Raw genomic sequence first — 26,045 nt, 5'->3', positions numbered from 1 at the left:
TTTAGATGAATGTCCCATTCATACAGACCAGCAGTTTATTCATAGCAGGTTGCTATTATGCAACTAAAGTACTATAACGAAAACCGACATAAATAAAAAGAGTGAATAAGAGAAAAAGATAAATATATCAAAGATCGCCACTTGACATTTACTCACAATATAGGCCGCCTGCAGACGGCCGGGACGGATCGGATGCGGCCCCGTGCGCCTGCAGAGGCCTGCGGCTTACCCGCTCCCAGCGTCTTCATTCTCTGCTATGCACCGGCTGAGCGGAGCCGGCGGGTCTCTACTGACATTTCTGTGCGGGCCTCTGCGGCACGGGCACAGAAATAGAACATGCCGCCATTTGTTTTCCGCATATGTTTTCACGCGGACAAATCGCGGCTGTGTGCATAGGATTGCATGCAATCCTATGGCAGCGGGCACGGGCGGAAATTCTGCAGGGAATCCCACAGCGGAATTTCCACCCGTATGCAGGGGGCCTATCACAGGAGCAGAAAGTGACAGACGGATCTGTCATATGTGGACACCGCTGACTTGGGGACCATCAGGTTCCATCATTTTACTGAAAATTAGTGCCGCATGCTGTGCTATTTTTTCTGGCAAATTTGGCAATCAGAGATGGAAGCTCCGATGTAGATCTGAACCGATCACATGATGACCACAATGCATTGTGGTCATCTGAAGGGAAAAAAAAAAAGTTTTTTTCTGTTGTGACATGCTCGTTGGTGGGAAGGGGGTTGCAGTATACTGTATCACACCAGCATATCAGTAAAGTCAGGTTATCGATATCAGACAAGCAAAGAAAAAGAAAAATCTTGGCAATCTATTATGGTTAAAGTGTAACCAACCTGACCCAAGATCATGAAACACCGAGATAGTGTAGGATAAAAGAAAACCACATTAAAAGAGCCAAGCACTTACCATTTCCATGAATCTTAGAAGTGACTCTCTGTTATAGTCCCATTCTTGAGCCAGTTCAGAAGCTGGCGGATACTTGCAGCATGACAACTCAAATGTCACCTCCAGGCAGTTTCCCCATATGTAATTGTAATCCTGCATCCCACCTACAGAGGGCAGAAAACACAGTTTAGTGTTACAGTCCTAGAATTATATTTATTTATACATGGTCAAAAAAAAAGAAAAAAATCCAGCACCTAGAAGAACTTGTCATTTTGCGGCAAAACTCGGAATGCAGTTACATCTTAGCCATGTGCAAATGATGAGTTGTGGTGAGATCAGATGAACGGTCTTGTCACCCGACGCCTTAAAAGTGGTTCCACCCTTAACCTATAAAAAGGCCCTCAGAGGCTACTTGTGTGCAATACGTGGTGAAAGAAACCCGTGGACATGAGCCCTTATGCGTTTATCCACACGGGCGTTGCAATTCTCAGCAGCCCAATCACACCCGATAAGAAGCCTATGGGAGCTGCCAGCAAAGGGAGGGGGAGGGAGTTTAGGAGTGCTAGCTGCTGCTAAAGTCCCACCCCCTCCTCCCTTTGCCAGCAGCTCCCATAGGCTTCAATGGGAACTGACAGCTGATCGCGGCCAAAAGATAGGGCAAGTTCTCTCTTTTCCGGGTGCGTGTAAAAGCAGACAACCAAAATAGTCAGCGTATGTGCTCTTTTTTCCAGCCATCCAATTTTACGTGCCGCAAAAATCGCCCATCTGAACTAATGCATTGGAATCCAATGCTTCAGATGGCCGCGATTTTTGCCCAAAGGCTTTATACTGAGGGGGATGGCTGCTTAGTACTTTACTTGCACATAGATAAAGCTTATACAGGGTGTCTGGTCCCATGGGACGTGTAGTGCACCACGCAAGCTTACAACCTATTAGGGACGCCATATTTCGATGCAGCATAGATGAGCCACACCGCCACCCCGGGCTCCCCCAGCATATAGCAGTCTGGCTGCCTGCGTGTTGAGGGATGTGGGGCTTCTACCTGCCCTTTTGCATTAGTACGTCGGTAAGTATGTGGCCATTTTCTGTGATCTTCTTAGTTTCTGCACAGCGCTCCATCAATAATAACAAATAAAAATGTTTTCTCAAAAGGGACTTCCAGTAGATTAATCCCAGCGAGTCCCAGCTCTGATTCACTACGCCACCTCCGATTTATAGGATGTGAGCGCAGTGTGAAATATGTGCAGTTGTAAATTAATTTGGTTGCGCACAACTGTGGCCAGATGAAAAGCTTTCAAGAGAGACAGAACATTAGCTTTCTGCTCTAACAGCATTCATATCACCCATGTATGCAGCAGCTAAAGATCATTTGCACCTTCAGAAACTTACAAGAAGAGAAAAAAAAGTACAAGTAGATCTACAGTAGATCGTATGGAATAATGTGCATGGATCATTTTTCTAACGTAAAAGAATAAAAAAATGAAACACCTAAGGCCGGCTTTACACGGCCGAGAAAAATCGCGTTTTGAGACGCACAAATATTAACCAGATTCTTCTGAATTAGGCCATACACATGAGTGATGGTTTCCTGCATGGCACCATGATGCAGGAAACAAATCGCAGCATGTTCCATCTCCCTGCGTGTTCTCACATCGCACATTGTTTTTAATGCTTGTACAGTATACTGCAATACTTTTGTACTGCAGTATATTATACTATCAATGGCAGTCTATTAAGCTCCGCCACACGAGGGGAAAAAACTAAATATTATGGCTGATCATTATGTTCAATTCAAAAGAGTCCAAAAATAACAGATATTTCTTACTGTAAGTTGCTAGATCTCTGAAAGGTTTGCGTGAAAATAACCTATGATGGCCAAGTCCCCCATAAACATGTGCAATTCAATGGAGATTGATTTTTCAATCAGTCATTCTATGGATCATTCTCCTTTATACAGATCTCTGAACTACGGCTCCTGTGGGCGTCAGATTTGATGGTATGAAGCCAATTTCTTGGGTGGCTTTTACTCCTACTCGCCATTACCAGCTATTCTACTTGCCATTCCTACACATGACATGGCTAAAGTTGGACAGTTTCTGCTTGGAGATCTTGGCTTCTAGTGAGGTCTTTAGCTTGATGCAATCCAAGACCTTCATGTTGGTGATTCTTGCTGTCTTCTCCAACACAAAAGGTGTTGCTCTTTATTCTGTCTGTCCTCTTGACCATCCAAGTCTCACAGCCATAGGTAGCTCTGGGAGGACAATCACACCGACTTGCCTTGTTTTAGTCAGTGTCTTATTTTTCCAGATGGCATTCCTACTCTTTATTGCTTTTCAAATGTTGTGCCCCCATTCCTGCCAAACCTGAAACCAAGGGAAGCGAAGTCCTGGACTGTGTCAGATTTCCTCATTTGTTGATCTTTAGGGGTCCCACACACTTGTGTTTTTTTTAACGCAAGTGTCAATGGGACTTTCTAATGTTAAAAAACGCATCGCACAAAAAAAATAAATAAATAAAAAACTTGCAATGCGCTTTTGACATTCGCGTTACAAAAAAGGCAAGTTTGTGGGAGCCCTTATGCTACATAGTCCATTTTCAGAGGTGGTCCATTCCGCATGTGGGATCCCACAGCTGAATCTGACCCGGTGCCTGTCCAGTGACCCCCACGTACCCGTCCGCAGTCTATGTGCTGGCCGATGTACATGCGCAGTACAGATGACACTGCGCTGTATGCTAGCCGGTGACTCGGATTCTGTGGCCCGTCTGCAGCAGTCACTGCGGACGGGCCACGGATCGGCATGCCTTCCATTGACTTCAATGGAAGCTGTCCACACGTTAATTGTGCTAAAAAAAGGACAGGCTGCGATTTTCCCTCCACGAGCGTGTGTGAGGGTGGGGGGAGGGCTTTCCACTCGCAAACATGGAAAAGTGTTTTTTCATAGCACGTCTATGGGCAGTATTTGCTGCGGAATCCAGAGGCGGACACCCGCTCCAGATCCCACAGTGCAAATACACCGATGTGCCTTGGGCCTTAGGGTTGATCTATCGACCAGAGGGGTTGACTTGAGACCCTGCTGCAATGTCTTACATTATGTCAAGGCGCTCTTACTATGGACCTTTACAGCAAGTAAATCACGTTTGCTTCCTGATATCTGCACGTTTTTAGCAAGGGGAAACAAATCAATTTAAATGCACATCTACTTTCATGTTCCAGCCGGCTGACAATGCCCCATAGATCCCCGCAGACAGATGTTCGGCATCCACACAGCATTGCATTGTCGCAGTCACATAATGGACAATTGTTCGTAGCAAACAACAGCTAGAAAACACTTTAATATGAGGACAAATACCCATCGGTGCTGGTGGGCAAACGATTAGCCCCAAGAGCAGCGCCGAGCCGGCCGTTAATTAGTCCGCTTGTGTAAACTGCACATGGAAAGGCTATTGTTTCATCAGATGAATCTGCGGTGGGCCGTTTACTCATTGTGTCAACATGATGCAGGGCAGAACCGTGACTGCAAACATGGGATTTTAAGCCATAAATGACGTGAGGCCAAAACTTGTCACTATAACAGATCAACAGATGTAACCTTGTACAGCAAAACCGCCAAAATAAATATTGGCAGAAGTGCGGTTTTAGCGTGTAATATTTACTTTATAATTACGGCTGGAAAATAAAAAGTAATATCCTGTCCTTGGTGTAGAGGCAGAACAGGGTTTATACTTACTGGGTAAGCCCGTGCCACATGGACAGATCGCAGTCTCATGTCCCTCTATACTAGGCGAGAGGACGCCATATTTAACTGTATACAGAAGATGGCCAATGGGCTGTTGAGGCCTCCACACACTCCATAGAGTTCAATCCAAACCCACCAGTTACAGAGACGCTTTCTAATGTGTTCGGGAGCCGCTCAACTTTCCCCCTGACAGAGGATGTTAGGGGGTAACGGAGGATCAGGGCATGGATTTTCAAGCCCAATCCCTTTGCTCCCCGGGAGATAAGCCAACACTAGAGGTGTCCGGCTGCAGTCTACATTGCTACATCTACGACCAGTTGGCCATGCTGGTGGAAACCGCTCCAGGACCCAGTCAGTTGTTGAAGGTGTTACTGTAAACAGTCACGTAACTTTATACATATTCTACAATCTTGTACGGATCCCAAGTTAGACCGCCTGCAGACGAGCGGGTCGGATCCGGCGGCGAGGATTCTCGCCGCGGGACCCGACCTGAGCGCCTGCAGGGATGAGCACGTACTCACCCGCGCCTGGGGGCCCCGTCTCTTTTATGTGGCGGCTGCCGAGCAGCCGGCGCATGCACAGACCTGAGCCGGCAGCGGGTGAGTGACGTTTCTGTGCGGGGCTCTGCAAGCCTCGCACAGAAATAGGACATGTCGCGGTTTGTTTGCCGCGCGATATTTCGCGCGGCCGTCTACATAGTAATGCACTCCTATGCAGGCTTTGAGCGGTGGAAATCCCGCCGCGGGATTTCCGCCTGTCTGCAGGCGGCCTTACATCTTGTATTATAAACCAGAGTTTCACAATTCATCAGGCTTCAGAGCTGAAATATCATGGCACTCCTTGCAGGTTCAATGTCAGCATAGAAGCGCTGATTCGCATTGTGGGGAGCGTTATCTATCCACCAGGTCCTGTACAGCAATTCCCCCCTGTTGTCCATTAACCAGCTTGGGCACCTTTTCCAATATCAAACAGCAGAAGTGGGAATGCAGCTCTGGACTAGAATACCAGAACAAGGCTGCGACTCAGGAAAGGTTTGTGCTTCATTGTGGCGATTTAAAGTCTTGCGGTACTCAACATAATCCCTGTGCAAAGGGCATACGGGGAAAATAGAGGGATTTTCCCCTTATTAATCTTTGGCTGAAGGGGAGATGTGGACAAGCATGCTGCTCCCCCTGGGGATTGTCTTGGGTTCCAGCAGACAGACCCCTAGCAATCCGCTTCCCACCAAGAAAGATGCTGCAACTATGAAGGCTCTATTGAGAATCTTACTACTAAATGTGGTGCAAATCACTCCAACTAGCTCTTCTGCTACATGGGCCAATGACTGCATTTTATTGGCCAAGGTAAAGTGCTCCGTGATAAGACACATTTGTTTGTTGCATCTTTTATGCACAAACAAAAACTATCAACGACTGCACATCTTCCCATGTAAGACGGGATGCACTGTAATAAACTGTAAAGTGTAGAAATGATTGATCGCATTAATGATTGCTCATTCACCCCCTCACAATCATTACACAGCAGCAGCCCGGCTGCCGTTACATGCAGGGTTTATTCCCAGCAAAATGCAGGCAGAGAGATGCCAAATGCAGCAGCCACCTTTACTTGTTAAACACCATGACGAGTACAAGTGCCGACCACAGTCAGTGAAGCTTCACCTGCATTTATCATTGGAGAAAGCTGCCATGTAATAGACCTACATACTGTCAATTGAAGCTCAATATGGGCAGGAAAACATCATGTGTCTGACCCCATTCAAAAGAATGAGGTTCATATTTGTGCATTTCACAACTCCCAAATCTCGGTCGATTTTCAAGGCAGCCGAGGTGAATGAGAACTGAATGATAAGTGAATGAGACAGCGATGATTTTTAGGCTAGCATAAAATGAACGAAAAGTGAATGAATTATTAATAGTTTGTCGTTCGTCAAGATTCTTCACTTTAGCTTGTTTAAACAATAATCGTTCTGCCTAAAAGGCCTTGGTAGACATCGGCCAATGTCCTATCTGTTGTTGTAACTTGAACTGGTTAGTTCCGGCACAGCGTCATACGGGCATTATGGGTGCCTATAACAGTCAGTCTATACAGCAATGCATCAACATGGGAAACAACTGAAGTCCAGCAGCCCCTGTGCGGAGTAATCCTCCGAGAGCGATGCATGTAGCGGAGGGAAGCATTGTTTGAACGGTTTCATGAACGCAAAAGGTTTTATTTTTTCTTTCATTTTTGTGACAAAGTTACCAATTGTATCAAACTGTGTACAAACACAAACGGCTAATCTTAATCTCAGGTGACTGGTACAAAAACCTCTGTATTAAAGTTAATCAGTGATTAAGGCGGTCTAGGGCTGTTTTCTACTGTATCCTTATAACCTTGGACTACGTCTTCTAACGTCTCTATGGAACCAAAGCATAGGGCAATTCTCTGTATCTGCATAGGGAAATGACTTATTTCCCCATGACTAAAACACGCAGTGCTTTAAAGGTGCAGACTGACTCCCAATGAGTCCAATGTGATTATTACTCAGGGCGCATCTGTATTTAATATCTCCAGAAGCGCTGCGGAATACGTTGGCGCTCGACAAATGAAGATCATCATTATCCCTTTCTCTCCAGATTAGATCTGTGTATGTTCGGTGGAACACCTCCCATGTTCTACTGACCACATAGCTGTACTCTAACTGTTTGTTCTAGTGGAGACCATATTGACATTTTTTTGCTCCAAGTCTCGCAGCGGTTACTAGCGGATTCACCACCGTCTACTTCTTCCCAAGACTTGATGAGCTGATCCTAGTGCCAGGGTAATCCCGAGCCGTCATGGGGGAGCAGTCTGTCCTTTCTGTCATAAAATGCTCAATTGTACAAAAACATTTTGCGCTCAATGGACCGTACACCAAATGCAAAACGCTGGAGAATGTTTTGGGGTTTTTTTTGTGCAGCAGCTCTCCATGCACGAGGCGTCCGTCACACAGACGTTTTACTCAGCTTTTAACGCTGCCATTCATTTCAATGGGGCTTCTCAGAGAAGCCTTAAAACGCAGCAATGGCTTGAAATATAAGCCCTACCACAAAAATAAGCCCTACCTACACTAGATAGGGGGAAAAAAAAAAAAGCAATGCTCACCTAGCAGGCGCCGTCCGGGTCCCTCCCGCCGCTCTCCGGCGTTACTGCGGCTTCCGTGCAGTTGCCAATCAGAGCCAGCGCTCGATGCACCAATCAAAGCCATTCATTGAACGCCGGAGAACAGCAGGAAGGACCCGGACGGCGCCTGTTTGGTGAGTTTTTTTTTCCAGCTTCCTTAGCTGCGAACCAACACGTTGTCAAAAACGCATGACAACACTGCCGAGACCGCAGTAAACGCCTGTGTGAGGGAGGCCAAAGGGCGCTTTACACAGAACAATTCTTTTCACCCGAGCGAATGAGCAAACAATATTAGTTTGTCCAAGCAAACAGGTAACAAAAAAAAAAAAAATTTTTAAATCTGTATTTGTTCCGTTGTTGAGTTTACTGTAGCAGTGAATGAGACCTGAACAAGGGCTATTTAACCCGAAGAGATCAGCAAACGTGCATGAAATTAACGATAAGCGATCAAATTATCGCTCAATCGCTGGCGTGTTTACACTCAACCGGTGTAACGATTTTTTAAATAATTGTTCAGTGAAAAAGTGCCTTCATGCTGCCCTCACACCGGTGAGAAGACCGTGCGAGATTTGTGCGCTGTGAGACACAAACATGAACCCCATTCGTTTCAATGGATTAATTCACATTTGCGAAATTTTCCTGCATGGCAGTGCTGCGTTGCAATGTGATGCAGGAAACAAATCCCAGCAGGTCTATTCTTTTTGTGATATCGGCCATTGTTTTCTTTAATGGGGCGGGTGGCAGCAGCACCGCTCCCATTGAATACAGTGGGAGAACATCACGATCTCCTGCCGCGGCTGTGACAGCTGCGTCGGGGGATTCCTTTAGCCCTGCTGTGATGCGAAGCTGTCACATCCAGGGGCTTTTCAGAAGGACTGCGAGGGCAATATGGGGCCGTGAATCACATCTCGATAATCGCTCTCGCCAGTGTGCAGGAGTCCTTAGCGATGTACATGTAATTGTTTAAAATTCTTATAACATTACTAGTATTACATTACTTGCATTTAAGTTTGGCAAAAAAAAACAAAAAACTAACGTCTCTTACATTTTTAGGTTAGGAGCCAATGGCTACTGGGTAATTTCTTTTAGTCTAGAGCAGTCATTGTGAACCTTTTAGAAACCAAGTGCCCAAACTGCAACCCAAAAACCCACTTATTTATCGCACAGCGCTAACATGTCAGGGGGCGGGGCTTATCACGACATATGATTTTTACCTCAATCGTTATTTTAAAAAAACAGGGCCGCTTCAAAGTAGACAGCGTTCAGATTTTGACTGCTTTTTGGATATGGAAATGCTGCAGAGTTTGCCACAGACATCTCAGCTGAGGACATTCTACAGCATTTCCGCCGCGTGTAAACATACCCCAGCGGTAACAGTGATCCCCCCCCACGGCGGCCCCCCGTAGTAACGGTGACATCCCACGGTGGCCCCCCGTAGTAATACTGCCCCCCTGAGACCCATATGCTTATCCCCTCCTCCTTGTGGAAGCGCCACTGCTCCTCTGCTCGGCACTGCTAGCAGTGCTGATACCAGGTGCACACTGACGTCAGTGTGCTGCCGGACACCTCCTCCCCTGCTCTTGCACACTGACGTCACAGTATTTGCTGGGATCAGTGCAGCTAGCAGCAGAGCTGAGTGAATACTGGCAGGGGAGCCGCGGACCCTGCCGTTATTCACCAACGTGGTAAGCAGCCGATGGCGGTGCGTGCCGCAGGTTTGCCACCACTGGTCTAGAGCACCAATCTATATGACAATAGGCAAAATGCTAAACTGTATATGCTTATTTCCCATCCTGCGTTTTGTTTTTTTTCAGGTGTGTATGCAAACATTGTTACATATGCAGCCTTACCTGCACACAAAAAAAAAAAAAAAAAGCATGCGCACTCAGCAGGGAAATACGCAGGCTTTGATACACAGGGTGTTACGCATACGCCTGTGGACACGAGGCCAAAGACTGAATGGTTGCTGTTTTAACAGAAGATAACCAAATGAACCAATGACAAATGCTTGTCCATTTTATGTAGGCATAACAACAGTCAAACAATTACCCATCGGTCATCGGCTGCATTAGACTGAACGTTATCGTTCACTTTCGCCAGTTTGAACTATTTTTGAAGGATAATTGTAATGGTTCCATGTAAAGGCACCCTTCATTTCCCTGCACTAAGCGCACAATCGTGCCAAAATAAACAGAGGCGGCAATATCCAAACAAATGAGACGGAGAAGGTGACCTTCACACATATTACATGTGCCGCCGGATACCGGCTGCTCCTCGCAGACTTGATACGTTTATAAGGAAACCTGTTACATTGTTATTTACCATTGCTAATCATTTCCGGTGCCGGGCATTTCCAGATAACAGAAGATTGAATAGACCTTGTGTGGGAAGACGGCGGGAGGTTAGGAAAGGTAGGACGACTTCATACAGTACAGGTGAGCAAGAGCCTGGAAGAGGGGGCATGCTATTTGAGGCCGGGCTCACACAAACAGGTCAGATTCCACATGCGGGAACCCATCCGGTCACCCTGCGCACCCGATTTCTCTATATTGCGGATGACAGTGTCAGCTTGCCGGTGGTCATGCACAGTAAAGGTTTTGCTTTTTTTTCTTCGTTATTTATAATTCAGTCGGCGGCGCAAAGTGATAACGCGGTTACCCACAACCCGTACGCAATGTTAATTGCATATGGGCTGCAGGTCAGACACCTCCATTAACTTCAATGGAGGCCGTCTGTGTAGAGCCCACGGCAATATAGCGCATGCTGCGATTTTTCTTTCGTTCGCAGAATATGTAATTTTGATCTGCGAGTGAGAAGGAAAAATTGAAAGTTTGTGCCTTTCAATGCCTGCGTTTTGCTGTGGATCCACCGCGCAGATGGAGATTTTTCTTTAGCTCTGCTCCTTGGCTGCTTTTGAGCTCAGTCCTATTAGGACAGAGTGGTGATGTGAGACTGTATTTAGTAGTAGTCTGGGACACACCCCCTTGTGTAATCATTGGTTTATACTGCAGGGGAGGCGGACACAAACAAACCCTAACAAACGCTATCGGCAGTGGCTGGAATAAGGGACGCTGCTCTTACACAGACAGAAGACTGTCAGACACGAATAAATCGTATATGTGACCACTAGAACGGAACACGTATCTCGCCAAAAACTGCCTACGAGAGGAAATCTATAAGTACCTTCAGCTTCTCAAGATTTGTACAAGTAGAAATGTTTGTACAGATACATTTTTTTCACCCTTTCCTCAAAAAAAATACTGAAACATTCATGAGAGCAGGAGAAGATTTGCTTTTGTGCCCCGATGAACTCGCGGCGTCCAGAGGTCGTGAACGCGGGACTCTCGCAGTTGTCGCGGTTGGGATTATTTAGCCCAGTTTAGAATAAAGTCAGGATTCTTGCTCAGTTGGTCGTATTCATTTCACCATAAAGCGACACTTGATCTCCATTTCACACATCAAACGAGGCCAAGCTTTTGTAGTTGGTGAGGCCATTGTAAAGGGCAAACCGAGTCTCAATCTACTTTTTTTTTTCCTTTTTCTTTTCTGACTTCTGTAGGATTTCAGGGATCCAGAGATAAAAAGGTTGAGACCAGAAGTGCAGCCCACGGAGTAGAAAGACAAGAACATCTAATAAAGCTCATATAACCACATCTAGGGGGGGTTCCCATGGGCCGGGAATGTGTTTTACTGTTAATTGGTGTGGGTTTGCTACGTAGTCTTTGGCTGCAGAATTATAACAAGTCAAACATGACAAAAACGCGGATTTCACCTGTTAAAAAAAAAAAAAAAAGGCAATGCATAGCACAAACGTGCCGATTCACATGTGGTCTGACCGTGCGGCACAATACTCTCCCATGACACTGCACCCTTATAAAAACTTAGTGATGACCATAGATGGAATGGATGAATGTAGTCTTCACATCGTTACATGGATTGTAAAGAAAACATTTCCATCAAGTCCAACTTTTTCCATTAACCCCTTAAGTGGCAGGTTTAATTATTACCATGTCATGCCTCACAAGGCAGGTTTTCTTTAAATGAGTCAAAATGCAATTAAAACCCTGGAAGATTTGAGATGACAGTTCTAGTGCTGAAATGTGCAGAGCACTGAGGTGTCCATGGAAATCTTCCGGGGGTTAAACGCATGGTCAAAGCAGCAAGTCCCAGAGGTTTTCCAGGCGTGCCACTAAAGGGTTAATATAATCAATAATTGTTAAATTATAACGCCCAATGCCCCAAGTTATTAGATAACAATACAGCCCTTTTTTAAATGCGATTATTGTCTTCGCAATTACCAACTCTTGGGGTCAGGTAGTCCATAGTTTGACTAAGACAGTAAAGAAGGCTTTCCTATAAAGATCGGAAAGACACATAAAAATGGCAGATGGTTCTCAAATCTGACAAAATGATCTACAAAGTGACCATTATTATTTATCCCAATAGACCCCATCAAGAATAGTCTCTTTATGCTGTGTATTCCTGCCTCCCGACCACCAACGCGGATCACTGTATTTCCGGATATGGGGAGCTTACAGAGGTCCACCCAGGACCCACACACCTCCCAGGACCCACACACCTCCCTGTTAAAGTACTCCATTTTACTCTTTCCCCTCCTAGTTACTGCATGGAGATTGCCCTTGAGCACTTTCTACCATTTTGTTTCTTCTTTCCGAACTTTACTGACCTCGAACCATGAGTTTGGACGGACAGAGGTGATTGACGCTCTCCAGAGTGGATGTCTATAATCAAGCGGGGACTCTCCTTCCACTCATTGATATACATACATACATAGCCAACCAGGCGTTCAAGTGTCGTGGTGCACCCCATAGTTGCAGGGGCAGCCCCACCACACTAGGCGATTCTGTTCCCACTTTCCATCTATTCTTCTTCGGGGGGGTGGTTCCGTTTTTTGTAACCATGTGTTGCCTATAAAGATGTTGAAATCGCCTTTCCTCCACACATATTGAACATGCCCTCATCCTTTACACGATACTTGGAAAAAAATAAGTCCTGGCCCAGTTCTTTGTGCTGGCCGCATATATATTTAGGCCGTTTTCACATCAGCATTATCTCTGCCATCCTAATTCCATTGTTCCACTCAGCTGCAGGAACAGAACAATTAAAATACCGTCAGGAATGGCTAAGTAATATGCTGCTCCCCAGCAGACCCCGCTGACTATAACAGTCTGTTGGGTTTCTGTTATGGTGTCCTATTTTTTATGACCATCATAGTGCACTATATTTTCGTTTTTTTTGGGCGTTTTTGTTTTTTGAATTTGCGATGAAAGCTTTGAATGAAACTTCCGATATGGAATTCAATGATCCTTATACAGCCGGATTAAGAAAGAATGGTGTAAAAGTAAAGTTGACATAACTGTACATGAATTGACGTACAACAGCTAGAATGACATGAAAAGATAGAAGAACTCTTCCTGTTTTTAGTGCATGAATAATGAGCGTTACCTTTACTCCAAGCTTTTTGAAATCGTTCTCTACATGTAAATAAGATCACCTCAAAGGCGTCTCTCTTCAGAGCTGAACAAGCCAGATTTATCCATTGCCTCATTAGAAAGGCCTCCTATTCTCATCCTCGTTAATAATTTAGTTCCCCATCTTTGATCTCAGCTACCCTGTATCCTTTTTAGAATGGGAAGCATGTATATATTAATGGTTCAGTTGTGATGAAAACTTGGGAGGACAGAAGCTACTATTATTATGAGCTTCTATAAACACTACAACAGTAGTAAGTTGTAGCAGACAGGTAAGTAGTAATCCACATGTCATGAGAAGACTGGGACTTGCCATTTTTTGGTCTAAGACCTGTGTAGTGCCGAGAAGTGATGAGGCAGTCTGTGGTCATATTGTAAACTTAAACATCATTGCAAACGTTCTTTCTCCTCTGTGTGTTGAAGGGTAAAGGCCCCTTTACACGCAAAGATAAATAAATAGCTAAAATAGCCAAACGACTGAAATGGACAACATTTTTGCATAAAACAAATTGCAACTAGCTGCCTTGATTGTCACTCATTAGCTAAAGTAAACTTAGTATCAGTTGTTTGCTCAGCTGGGCTTGTGTTTATGCGAGGGATTATCAAGTCTGCAGGATTCCATTGTCTTCTTCAAGCATGAGTAAAAACAATGTACTCATTATGTATGCAAGGCGCACAAAACCATTCTTAAGTCACTGAAAAAAAATGGAAAACTAGGATTCAAATGGAACAAATTCTGAGTGGCTTGCCGATTGTTTTTGTGCCGGCTAAAACCCAGCGCTGAACATCAATTGACTGAATAGTGCACAGCCGCCCAGCGTTTACCTCTTAAGCATCCTGATTACTGTATATGATATATATACTGTATATATTGATATAGTTCTTATAGATCATAGCATGTACAACAACGGACTGAGTAACACAAATACACAAATGTCTTTTTTCCCTCAAAGTTGTCACTACTCATTTTAAGATATTAGGCCAAGAAAAGTTAAAGGCGTTGTCCCAGACGTAGACTATTAATGACCTGTTATGATAGGTCATCAATAGTTGATTTGTGAGGTCCACCACTCAGGATTGCTGCTGATCAGAAGATCCCCAGGCTTGATGTTGATGTGGACAGCACTGGAAGCAGATAGCACTGTCAACATTGCAGCAGCCCGGGTTGGTTCTGCAGGTACAACTCCCACTGAATTCGATGGGAACTGTGCCTGCAGTACCAACCTAGGCCCCTGCAAAACAGACAGCACTATTTGCTTGCAGTGCTGTGCACACTGACAACCTGCTGATCGGCAGGGATCCCAAATAATCAACAACTGATAACTTGTCCTGAGGACAGGTCATCAATAGTAAAATTCCTTTAGAACCCCTTTAAGGAAGGACACGTTTGTAGATATATTCTATTATTTCACCCTTTCTTATGTATTAAATCAAAAAGCCAGTAAACATAAAAAAAATGTAAAGGCAAACTACATCTCCAGCGTTACTAACCCAGGTGACCTGAATATCGCAGATTCCAGATCCAGGTTGTCCTCTCACCAGTAAACATCCGACAGGCCAACTTTACTTTTAATTAAAGTGATGTCTCCGGTTTCAGCTCCACATAACTCAGCATACTGTTCCGCCTATGAATAGGACATTGTATTTCTCCTCCTCACTAAATATAACTGCTAGTAATGCAGGAACGACTTTCTGCATCATGTTACAAGTACTACTATATTACTGGACACAAACCACTGAGGTGTGAATGACAAGAGCCACAGAGAAGCTCAAGGAGTCGGCCGTTCACAATTAAGAAAGCAGAACTGAAGTACAGAACTGCGCAAAAGTTTCAGGCAGGTGTGGAAAAACATCGCAAAGTAAGAATGCTTTCCAAAAAAGTAGTGATAAAGGGATGGTGCGAGTTACATTTTTAGTAAAAGTGTGCTCTACATGCAGTAAAATAAATGGGCGTATACTCTCCTCCCCCTGCTCCGACTGTGTCCCGGTCCTCCGCTACTGTGTTGCATGTCACAGGCGCTGCAGCCAACAACAGCGCTCAGCGATTGATTGTTTTTTTTCATAACGAATATCAATTTTCTAACTTACTCCATACCTATATTAGTTTTCAAGATCTCTGCCGCAGTAACAAAATTGAATCCTTTGATGCCTCTGAGGGATGGTACCATGTCCTGGCCTATGATGACCACTAATGTGCATTGCTTATACCAATTACAGCACAGTTATCAGAGCTCAGCCTGGCTTCACAAATTCAATTTGCAACCATTTTAGGGTGGAAAAAACTATTTACGTTCACATATAGCAGAAAAGAGTACAGATTTTGATGCAGATTTTCATGCTAAACTGCAGCAGACTGCGCCCCATTCTATTCATATTTAAAGGCTTCCTGTTTCTATATATTTACAGGGGTTATTTAAGTTCAAAACGTATCCAATTTTTATGGTATTCTAGCATTTACGTGGCGAGGTTCTGGAACGGGGTTGCCCTTTTCAGAGCGCTCACCCTGTCTAGGTGCAGGGCATGAATAGGGCTTGACAAGGTCAAGATAAGGTTATTCATCATTTCTGTACTCTGAGGCAACCGTATTGATTTTTGCATTAGTTCACATTAGGGTAGGTAGTGTTTGCGCTGACCTGGTAGCCTGCTTGCATCATCAATCATACTGACCTACTCTGGATTTGTGTGCTTTATCATGGCTTTTATCTGGTGATCTGTTATTTGGAGACTCATGCTCTGACTAAGTAGGAATTTAACTGATTGTTATTAAAGGTTGTTTTATATGCTTCTGCGTTTGGCAGTGATAGGCTTATTTTTGGCAGAGATTCAGCATATCTTCGGCAGCGTATTACAACCCTTCTGCTTTAGTAAATACTTGCATTCGCTATACATTAACAATGCTGGAGGTTTTTTCCCCTCAGTTCTGTGCTGTACGGTTCCTCTGTTATTCCTCCAGGAAATGCATGAATAAAGATGACAACTGGGTGCTGCCATTCCCTTGTCGGCGGGTTCACACGAGCAGGTAGGATTCCGCGTACGGATATCTGCGGCGGTAGATGTGCGAATAATCACAGAAATGAATTGTGAATGGTTGCGTATGTGTGCGGTTTTCTATGCGGATGTACACTTTTACGGACAGCGTATCGAATCTGCATCTAAACTAGAGCATGCTGCACTATGTCTTCAACTCGAGGAATACGCAATTTGCACCCGAGAGTGTGAACGAAAAATCGAAAATACATGCCTTTCAATGCCCACGTTTTACCGCAGATCTTCCGCATGGACGTCGATTGGGGAATTCACAATTCAAATACTTTTATGTGAGCCTGGCCTTATTCTTGTGAAGGGGAAGGGCCCCGAAGAATAAGCAGTGGTTGTAGTCTGGATGGGGAGGGGGTGTGGGGTTTGCTCCCCAGACTTAGTCCTTCATTGTCTTCCCACAAATTCCTGCTTTCTTTATAGCATTTTTTATCTGGTCTCCTAGCAACTTGTGAGTGAATCCGCGTCCATACGCAATATAACTGTGTGCACTGCGGATGGAATGCACCTATAGAGATCAATGGCGCACATACGCTCAGGATCCATGGTAAAATACAGCATGCTGCAATTTGTCTTCCGCTCACAGAATCCACAACTCCTACCCTCAAGTGTGAGAGAACCGGTGAAAGTCAATGCATTTCAATCCCCATGTATTACCACATATTGTCTGTGCGGACGGCGATCACAGAATCCACAATTCAAATCCACTTATGCGAGACCCTCCCCCTAGCAGTATCCCATCAGTGCTGACAGTCTTCGACTCTATAGGTGGCCATAATACTGAAAAAAAAAAAAACTTTTGATTGGCCCGTAGTAACACTGGTAGAAGGACAATGCCAGGATAGTCCAGCACACACCTAAAGGCCCACTTAAACACAGAGAATCGCTCAAAGCAGTCTTTTGAGCGATTCTCGTTCTGTCTAAATGCAGGGACACCGTGGAGTTTTTGTGCACGAGTCGCTGAATTCTAGCTTGCTAGAATTGAGTGATCAGCTATTATCAGTGGAGCAGGCTGTTATCAGTCGACTGCACTGATAAGATTCTCTGTGCCTGTGTCCTGCTGTGAATTCACAGTGGGAGCACTAGCAGTCAGAGTGGAGAAGAATACAGTTGTTTTTTATGCAAAGCAGCTGTGCTCTTCTATTATTGGCCATGGCTGTGTCCCATTCCACTTGAATAGCTCTATAGTAGCTAATTAGCTACTATAAAGTATGCAAAGATGATCGCTCAAAACTGTCACTCAAACTGTCATTTAAGTGAGTTTTGAGTGATTATCTTTAAGTGTCTATGGTGACCTCACTGACGAACGCTACATGTATTTACTCGAAAATGATCAATGTCCATCAGCTGATCTCTTGTACAGGACATCCTGGTGGAGTATCATGAGTCACACAAGTCATCATCTCATACAGCCACACAAGCAGAGTCTCCAATCACAAGGAGCGGGGAACATGGTGCCTGCAACGAGTCCAATGCTGTCAAACAAAGTGACATGACCACAACGCTGCTGTGTGTATGTATCAGGAGGATTATCTGGATACATTTAGAGCAAGATTTCGCAGTCGGTATCCAACCTGGCCGTGGGCATGAGGCCTTTTACCATGGATCACGCGCAGATCTGGCTCCATTCATCTCTATAGGAGCTTAGGATCTGTAAATACAATTGTGGATCCGTTGCACATTTGAAGATTGGAAGCAATTAGGGAGATAGGGGAAAAGGCTGGGAGGTGGGGTTGCGGATGTCCGCAGTACATCTGCGAACATCCGCATTGAAAAAAATAAATAAATTTTAAAAAATCAGCAAACCGCGATCTCCCGCAAGGGGGGGGGGGGGGGGAATATATCAATTTTATGACAACCCGCAGTGCGTCCCCTGCGGAAATCAACATGAAATATCCGCATGTACCGTGGACACGAGGGCTTAAAAGGGGCTTTCTGTGACTATAAAAAGGGTATTCCCATCTTAAGAATCCTATTTCAATGTGTTTGAAATCACAAGACAATGCATTCACCCATAACAGGTTTATTTCCAGAATGCTCCATTCCTCAGATACGGATTCCTCTACCCTCTGGTCGTGTACTGCTTGTTGCCAAAGAAACAGACCACTTCTTCCATGAAAAGAAACCGCAGAGACCGCCGGCGCTTGCACACTTTTTTCATCTAATTCTGATGGCCTGGATCTTAGAAGTGCATGCACACTAGTTCATGGTCCGGCCACCAGCTACCATTGTGCTCTGTTATTTCTTGCCATTTACTGCTGGCAACAAGCAGAAGGGCAGAGGAATCAATATCTGCAATATCCGGAGAACGGAGCATTTTGGAAATAAACATCTTATGAGTGAATGCATCGTTCTGCAATGTTGAACACATTGAAAATAGGATTCCTCAGATTGAAATACCCCTTTAAAGATCAATAGCCCATCCTAAGATAAGCCATCAATATTAGATCTATGTGGGTCCAACAGGGACGTATTCCCCACTGCCCATAAAACCATTTTGTGAAAGACTCAACAGAATATTCCACATCCTTGACACCAGAAGAACAGATCTCGTTTATTGGATGTAACTATGCACACTAGTGCCGCTTCCTATTCATTTATTCACTAGGGTACATTAAATCTGGCAACATACCTTGGACATCATACCAGTGCGCTCCATTGGTAATTCCATCTGGGAAAAACTCCTCTTCCTCCCCCTTGCAGTTTGGGTGACCGGTCTTCATTATGGGGTGGTTGGATGCGTAAGCCTTGGCCAGGTACTGAAACACCTTGTCATCTGAAGATCTGCTGTAGAATCCACTTTCCATGTGATCGCTGGAATCATCATAAGGATAACTGGCTACAACAGAGCCGCCGTGAAGGTTACCGGAGAGTACAAACCTGGGAGAGAAGAGAGAGATCATTACAATACAATACCTTATACTATGTAACCACGTGTCCCCCGAAACTGGTCAAAGACAGCGAAATCTGACCAAGAATCAGGACAGTTACTAAGTATTCCACGAATGGAAGGAACTAGACTTACATGTGACTTCCAACATCTAACGGGTTTGGCCCAGCAGAGCAACTTATACATGTCTGGTGGGTCTGATTGTAAAGGATCTGTGCATATAAAAGGATTGGGTTTATACGCACAGATAAAGGACTACTTGCTCTATGGAACGTAGCGTTCCTCTTACACTGTATTACCAGCTCGGTCCCACATGTGCAGCCTGTTTAGACACAACCATTATTGTTCATTCTCAACAATGATCTGCCTGTCTAAAAGCACCTTGAGGCGTCAACAGGATGAACAAAGATTTTCACCTTGTGATCCTTTTGTAAACAAATTTATAGTGAAATTAGGCCAAGACGAAGTAAAACCGCAGGCCTGTCAGAGATCTCTGGAGGAGTTCGGCACAAGTGCCGGGATACTTCCTGTGAGATCGGTGAACAGCTCTGTGGTTTCTGTATGCGGAATATTACAACATACTTCCTGTTCCTTAAAATACAGAAGGGGAAATCCAGGGTCGCCTCTCAGGGGTTACTGAGATCTTACTGGATGATGTAGGGGGGAGAGCTAAACGTTTCTGCCAAATAAAGGCCAAGTTGATGATCTTCCCATCTCTCACTGAGGTAATATGGATGTTCGGCCAAGCTGACGTTACATCTCATGGCTGGGATGTGGAGACACAGCTGGGGGCCGTCATAAAGAGAAGCTGTCAGACCCTCGTGTCAGCAGGACCGGCTACAGAGCTTCTAAGCCGCGGCCCTGATGACTCCAACAAGGCCTTTCCTTGGTTTATAGTCGCACCCATTCCTGGTCTTCTTAAATTCGGCTCCCAAAGCTGTGAATGTGCCAGGTGAACTGCCACCTCCGCCCGTTGTCAATCATGACTGCCATCACCCATTGGCAGTAAGGAGCACCCACCCGACACATTCACAGCTTCAGGAGCCAAAGCCAAGAAGAGCCTATAACGGGGTCAGTACAAGCAGTGTAACCGCAGTGGGCAGATTTACTATCCAAAATACAACAGTTTTCTGGAGAGAACTTTGTGCCACTTTTACTATGTATTTTTAGATGCTTTTGGACACTTTTTCCCACTCGGCTTACAATCCAGAGGAAGAGTCCATTTTTAGGTCTTATTCTTTCAAGTACAAGTGAATCAGCCGGTTTTACAGCATTTCATATACTTCTTGGAGAAAATAAGTGCCAAGAGCAAAACTCTATCAGAAGGTAACCGCTCTAACAAAGGACTGACCCATTTTATTCTCAGACACGCACATGACCCTATTTGACATTGCGAAGCCGCGTGCGGGGAAACTCATGTATCCACCGATCATGTGCTTCATGGCCTTTTCTAAGGGTGCATTCTAGCAGTCTGGCAAGACCCCCCACGTGGTTGGTTGTGTGGTTTTTTTTGTTTTTTTTAACTTACAGCGGTCATCAGCTTGTCATCTTGCATGTTTTAAGAAAAAGGCCCAATTTTTACTGACCTTGCTTAGCGCGATCTGTGAAAAAGGTCTGTGTGCACTCGTTATTGTTTTTTGCGAACCAATTGACTTGAATAGGTGGCGGTCATCTAGAGACTTTTTATTTTTTTTTATTTTTTTTTACAGCCCATGTAAAAAAAAAAAAATGACTTCAATGGAAGCTGTCCGCACTGAAATAGAAAATGCTACGATTTTCCCTCCATGAGCGGGGGAAAAAAACGAGTAAAAAAAAAAAATCCACAGTTGATTTCTGCTCATTGACATGGAAAAGCGATTTTCAGGCCTCGTTTACACGGGCGACACGGCATCACTGCGGGGGGGGGGGGGGGGGGGGGGAGAAAAAATAAATAAATTTTAAAAAATTAAAAATCGCTGCGATATCGCATCGCTGGTCTGTGCAATTTCTCGCGACTTTGTAGCACCACATGCGAGGATTATTTTCGGGGGAGGCTTGAAATATAAGCCCTTCCCTGAAAATACACTGTAGCTGAGGAAGAGAAAAAAAACAAACACACATACATCATCTGTCCCACGCTGTCAGCCCAGCCACATCTTCTCCGCGGGTCCCCGGCAGTGATCTTCTCCTTTTCTGGTCAGGGATTCAAAAATCCCTGCCTCCTAGAAGCACTGACTGTGATTGGCTGACGCTTAGCCAATTACAGCCAGCACTCGATGAATGGCTGTGATGAGTTCAATCACAGCCATTCATCGAGCGCTGGCTGTGAATGGCTGATGCTTAGCCAATCACAGCCAGCACTTCTGGTCAGGGATTCAAAAATCCCCGCCTTCTGGAAGAGGAGAAGATCACTGCCGGGGACCCGGGGAGAAGATGCGGCCGGGCTGACAGCGCAGGACAGATGATGTATGTGCGATTGTTTTTGTTTTTTTTCTGCAGCCAGGGCTTAAATTTTAGCTTTGACAGTAGGATTTTCTACTGTCAAAGTTGCATCGCACCACACGAAAATCGCGTTTTCATGCGATGCAACAGAGAGGAAGGCTCTATAGAGAAACATGGGCTACAAAACCTCAGGAGTCGCGGGCATATCGCTGGACCAGTTAGGTTTTTGTGTTGGGTTGTTGCATGCTACAAAACATAGCATGTGTGAAGGACCCCATAGGAAAGCACGGGCTTCACATACATGCCATTTGTAGCAACACTACAAAATCACGCGACATTGTCACTCGTGTGAACGAGGCCTCAATAACATGTTTATGTGTGCTCTGGGTCTAACTTTTTCATTTTTTCATTGACAGCTGTGAAAAAGCTGGGTTTTTGCATAACAATTTTTGTTTTTAAAAAAACAATTTTGGGGTATATACATGTTTTTTTCAGGACCCACAGAGGGTGGGGGTGGGGGGTGAATGACCATTCCATCTTTTTTTTCACCATCTACTGTACTGGAAAGGTTTTCGTGCGTCTGCTTTTAATATGAACACTTTATTTTGGGGTGCCAGGAGGGAACTTCACAAAGTGCTGCTGGCTTATAATGCTTTGGTATACTCCGGGCACAAACCATTGGATCAACCAGAAGTTAGTTAGTAGGTGATCTTGCAACTGTTTCATCAAGAAGCAATGAAGTGTCCGCTCAGAAGTGGTACGGCGGCTATTTCACTGCACATCACAGATGACTCCGTTGCCTGACGTAGAGGTAGACTAGAGCTCATCCACCTACTGCTGGAACACCTACCTGCGGGTAACCATATACTAATGTGGAGCAATATTGCCACGCGGTGCCCAACTACACCCAGCATGTTGTAATACTGCAGATCTGGAACAAGTCCTCTACAAACCACAAGTACTGCGCAATCTCTGTAAGCATTGCTACTAATGATGACAGAAGAACAAGCCTGCCTCGTTAGCTGAACGTGTTCGTAGCGAGCCGAGTGCTTGCAACTACAGAAACAGACAGTGTGCTTCACATCTGCGTCGGGGTTCCGCTTTCCTATTCCTTGTAGGGAGCAGGAAAAAAAGAGAATCCCTGCGGCCAAACAGCTCCGTCTCAGGACAAAACCGAACGGACCCCCCGCCCCGCAGCCCGGCTTTTGGACCAAAGAAAAAGCGTTGCTGCAATCAGCTCCATTGTTTTTGCACGGGCTGCTGGAAGAATACAATGTAATCTCCTGCTCCTGGGAGAACACATGGTGCGGTCTGCAGGATGGATTTTAGACACACCTTAGGCCTCCTGTCCACGGGCGATATGTCATCTGCATTATCAGTGAATGCTTTCCATAGACTTAACTATGGAAAGCGCAGCCCTACGTCAACGAGCAGTAAATCACAGCGATTCTCCGCCCGCAGGATTCAAATCGCAACGTGCTGCGATTCTCCGTGGTGAGCCTATTAGATGGGCTCACCGCGGAGACCTGTCATTTCTCCCCCCTAGCATTCACACGCAACAATCATCGCTCATATGCAAGCATTTGAGCGAATTTTGAGCGATAATGGTTGCGTGTAAATGGGCCTTAACTGTAAGCTGCAATACCAGACAAGCCATGGACAGTGCGATTCCCTTTCTGGGAGAAAGCGGCCACGTTCTTCTACTTCTACACAATTCCTTCCAACAATCAAAACATTAAAAAGCTTCTCCATCACCTAAACACAACATAAGACCGGTCTGACGTCTGCGGAGGTCGCATCACAAGTCCGGATCAAATGAAAAAGAAACAAAGTCACAGCGAGAAACAGCGCAGCGCTGGGAAACGCAACGGAAACCGGACAAAAAGGTAAAACCGCTAGTCTGAACGGAGCTTACACTTCCTATACGAACGCATGCGTGTCCAGAACACACGTGCTGCTCTGGTTAATACAAGCAGGGAGCTCACTTCTCTGAAGTCCACATAGAAACATCATCCTAATGGGACAAACCTTTAATACTAGTTTAGATCGACGCAGAGCTGGACAAATAGCATCACTACATGTCCAACGTACCCGGAGAAGAAGACAATACAGCAGGGCTGTCGCACAACAAAAAGCCAGCCTTACAATCACATTTCACCCACGGTCTTGGTCTGGATGATTTTTTTTTAAATATCACTGCTTATGCAAAAATAGTGACCCTTTCCCTTAAATTTTTTTTACACCTATTAAACCCTCTATACCGGTTAATAGGTGAGAAAAATTGGCATTTCCACAGGGAGTTCTGTAACCAAGCAGGTCTTAGCATATCTGCGAAATCAATGTTCCACACCGCATACAGCTGATGGGTGATCCAGTCGAGTGGACATGCTGGAACGGCAGCGGTGGGCTATCAAAACCCATCTCAGGCCTGTGTGCCTAGCCAACCACTGCCCCACCCTCTGCATGCCAGCACTGCCGCGCACTAAATCTCTCAATGTACCGCAAGCAACATGGTCAGTGCATGCGCAGCTGGTTATATGAAGCTGCCCTGATCGGAGACATCTGCAAGGAGTCTGTACATTCTCCCACCCCGATGGGTCATTCGCATCTCAGGGACTATTTGGCATATTGCTAAAACATACCAACACTATGATCATGAAGGTCTGCGGCAAAGTAGAGCATGCCGCGAATTTTTCTTTCACGAGCGGAATACTTAAAGGGGTTTTCCAAAGAGATCAGCTCGCGTTGATTTCCGTGCCTGCAGTTACAAGCGGCGGCCACTACACTGAGACGTCAGCTCCGACCTCTATTTGTGGCGCTGACAGCATGCGCTCGCTCAGCTGATCAGTCGGGGTCCCAAGTGACGGACCCCAGCCGATCAACTACTGATGACCCCTTTAATTCGGATCTGCGGGTGTGAAGGAAACAATGCGAAAACCACCAACCTTTTAATGTCTGCATTTAGCCACGGAACGTCTGCAGATTCCACTATTACCATCAGCTCCTGCCAGTCCCATCCCCCCCCATCCATCCATTTAAATTTGTGCATCTGTTTGCGCCGCGCAAATCAACGTGCCTTCTTGTTGGGGCAAAAAGTACAGTAAACTATAATGATTCGCGTGCGGAAAAAAAAGTTTAAAAAAATGGTTTGTTCTGTATTGATGCCACGTTCCTGCGCGCGCGAATACACATACGGTCATGTGACGCGGGCCTTGGGGTATATTCACTGGAGAATTTTTTTTTTTCAAAAAGTCATTTTTTCATACAATTTCCATTCGTTTTGCATCCGATTTTTTAAAAACTACTTAAAAAAAAAAACAAAAAAAAAAAAACTGCCCTCTGCCCACCAGCTGTTTTTCAGTCGCCCCCCAGACAGCGCCCCCTATGGCTCACCTGTTCTCCCGAATCCACCGCATCATGGCCATCACCTCGGGCACCTGCTGGCCGTCCGGCGGCTGCTGCCCGCTGAACTGGTCCGGGAAGTTGCGGTTGAGGTCCTGGTGCCTGGCGTTCTCCCGGCCGCCCTTCTGCCCCTGGCAGTCGCCCTCCTGCGCCCGCTGGAAGCCGTCGGGGTTGAGGCTGGGCACGATGTAGATGTCGGTGGCGTTGAGCAGGCCGGTGATGCGCGGTTCGCGGCCGTAGCCCTCCAGCAGCAGCTGCAGCAGGTAGACGAGCACCTGCCGGGACACCGTCTCGTCGCCGTGCATGTTCCCAACATACTTGAACTGCGGCCGGTCGGGGGGCGCCGTGTCGGGGTCGGCCGTCACCCGCATGACCCACAGCTCCCGCTCCTCCACGGACATGCCGAGGCTGGAGAGCCGGCAGAGCTCAGGGTAGGTCTGCGCCAGGGAGTGCAGCCTCTCGCTCAGCTCCTGGTGGCTGTAGTAGTGGCTGTACGTCTCTGGGCTCTCCTCCATCGCCTTCTTTATGTGCGCCGGCAGCACCCCGCTGAGGAGCGCCGACAAGACTAGAAACACGGAATAGCATCGCCCGGGACCCGCCATCCTGCTCCGGTCAGTCCGAGCAGCTGCCATCGTTCCGTCACCCCCACCTCCCGACTTCCTGCCTGCACCTAGCAACCAACCCACTCGCTTAGAGACCCTCGCTTCCTGTTTTCATGCCTCACTTCCGGCGGGGCTGACAGTATTGTGTAAAAAGAGTTTAGATATTTTTTTGCCCCACTTCCGGCAGCCGGGGAACGCCCCCTTTTTTTGACATATGTTTATTAAGACACGCCCGTATGATGGCGGTAGCCAATAGGGGATCAGAGGGAGTGGCTTGTCGGAACTGGTCTTGTTCGGCCGCAATATAAAGCGTTGAATTGTACATTCGACGTGGTCACGTGGTCGGCTCTTACACCATATGACTGCTGACCAATTCGGAGTTGGACGGAATTCACAAAGGAAAGAACGCGTTCATTTAAAT

The 26,045-nt window shown here is 45.8% G+C and overlaps 1 protein-coding gene across 1 annotated transcript in view; it reads right to left on the bottom strand.

Annotated features, from left to right (window-relative positions):
• CPD (carboxypeptidase D) overlaps positions 1-25,706 on the bottom strand; it is a 63,956-nt gene extending 38,250 nt beyond the window's left edge. Inside the window, exons 1-3 of the mRNA XM_066599597.1 lie at positions 25,014-25,706; positions 18,942-19,189; positions 925-1,067 (exon numbers count right to left, since the gene is read on the bottom strand). Of these exons, the coding sequence (XP_066455694.1) occupies positions 925-1,067; positions 18,942-19,189; positions 25,014-25,654 (1,032 nt within the window). The 5' untranslated portion in view covers positions 25,655-25,706. The remainder of the gene's footprint in view (positions 1-924; positions 1,068-18,941; positions 19,190-25,013) is intronic.
• Positions 25,707-26,045: the final 339 nt, after the last annotated feature.

Source organism: Eleutherodactylus coqui, chromosome 4 (assembly GCF_035609145.1).
Source record: "Eleutherodactylus coqui strain aEleCoq1 chromosome 4, aEleCoq1.hap1, whole genome shotgun sequence".
NCBI classification, from domain to species: domain Eukaryota; kingdom Metazoa; phylum Chordata; class Amphibia; order Anura; family Eleutherodactylidae; genus Eleutherodactylus; species Eleutherodactylus coqui.
This window is presented reverse-complemented; position numbering and strand designations above follow the sequence as displayed.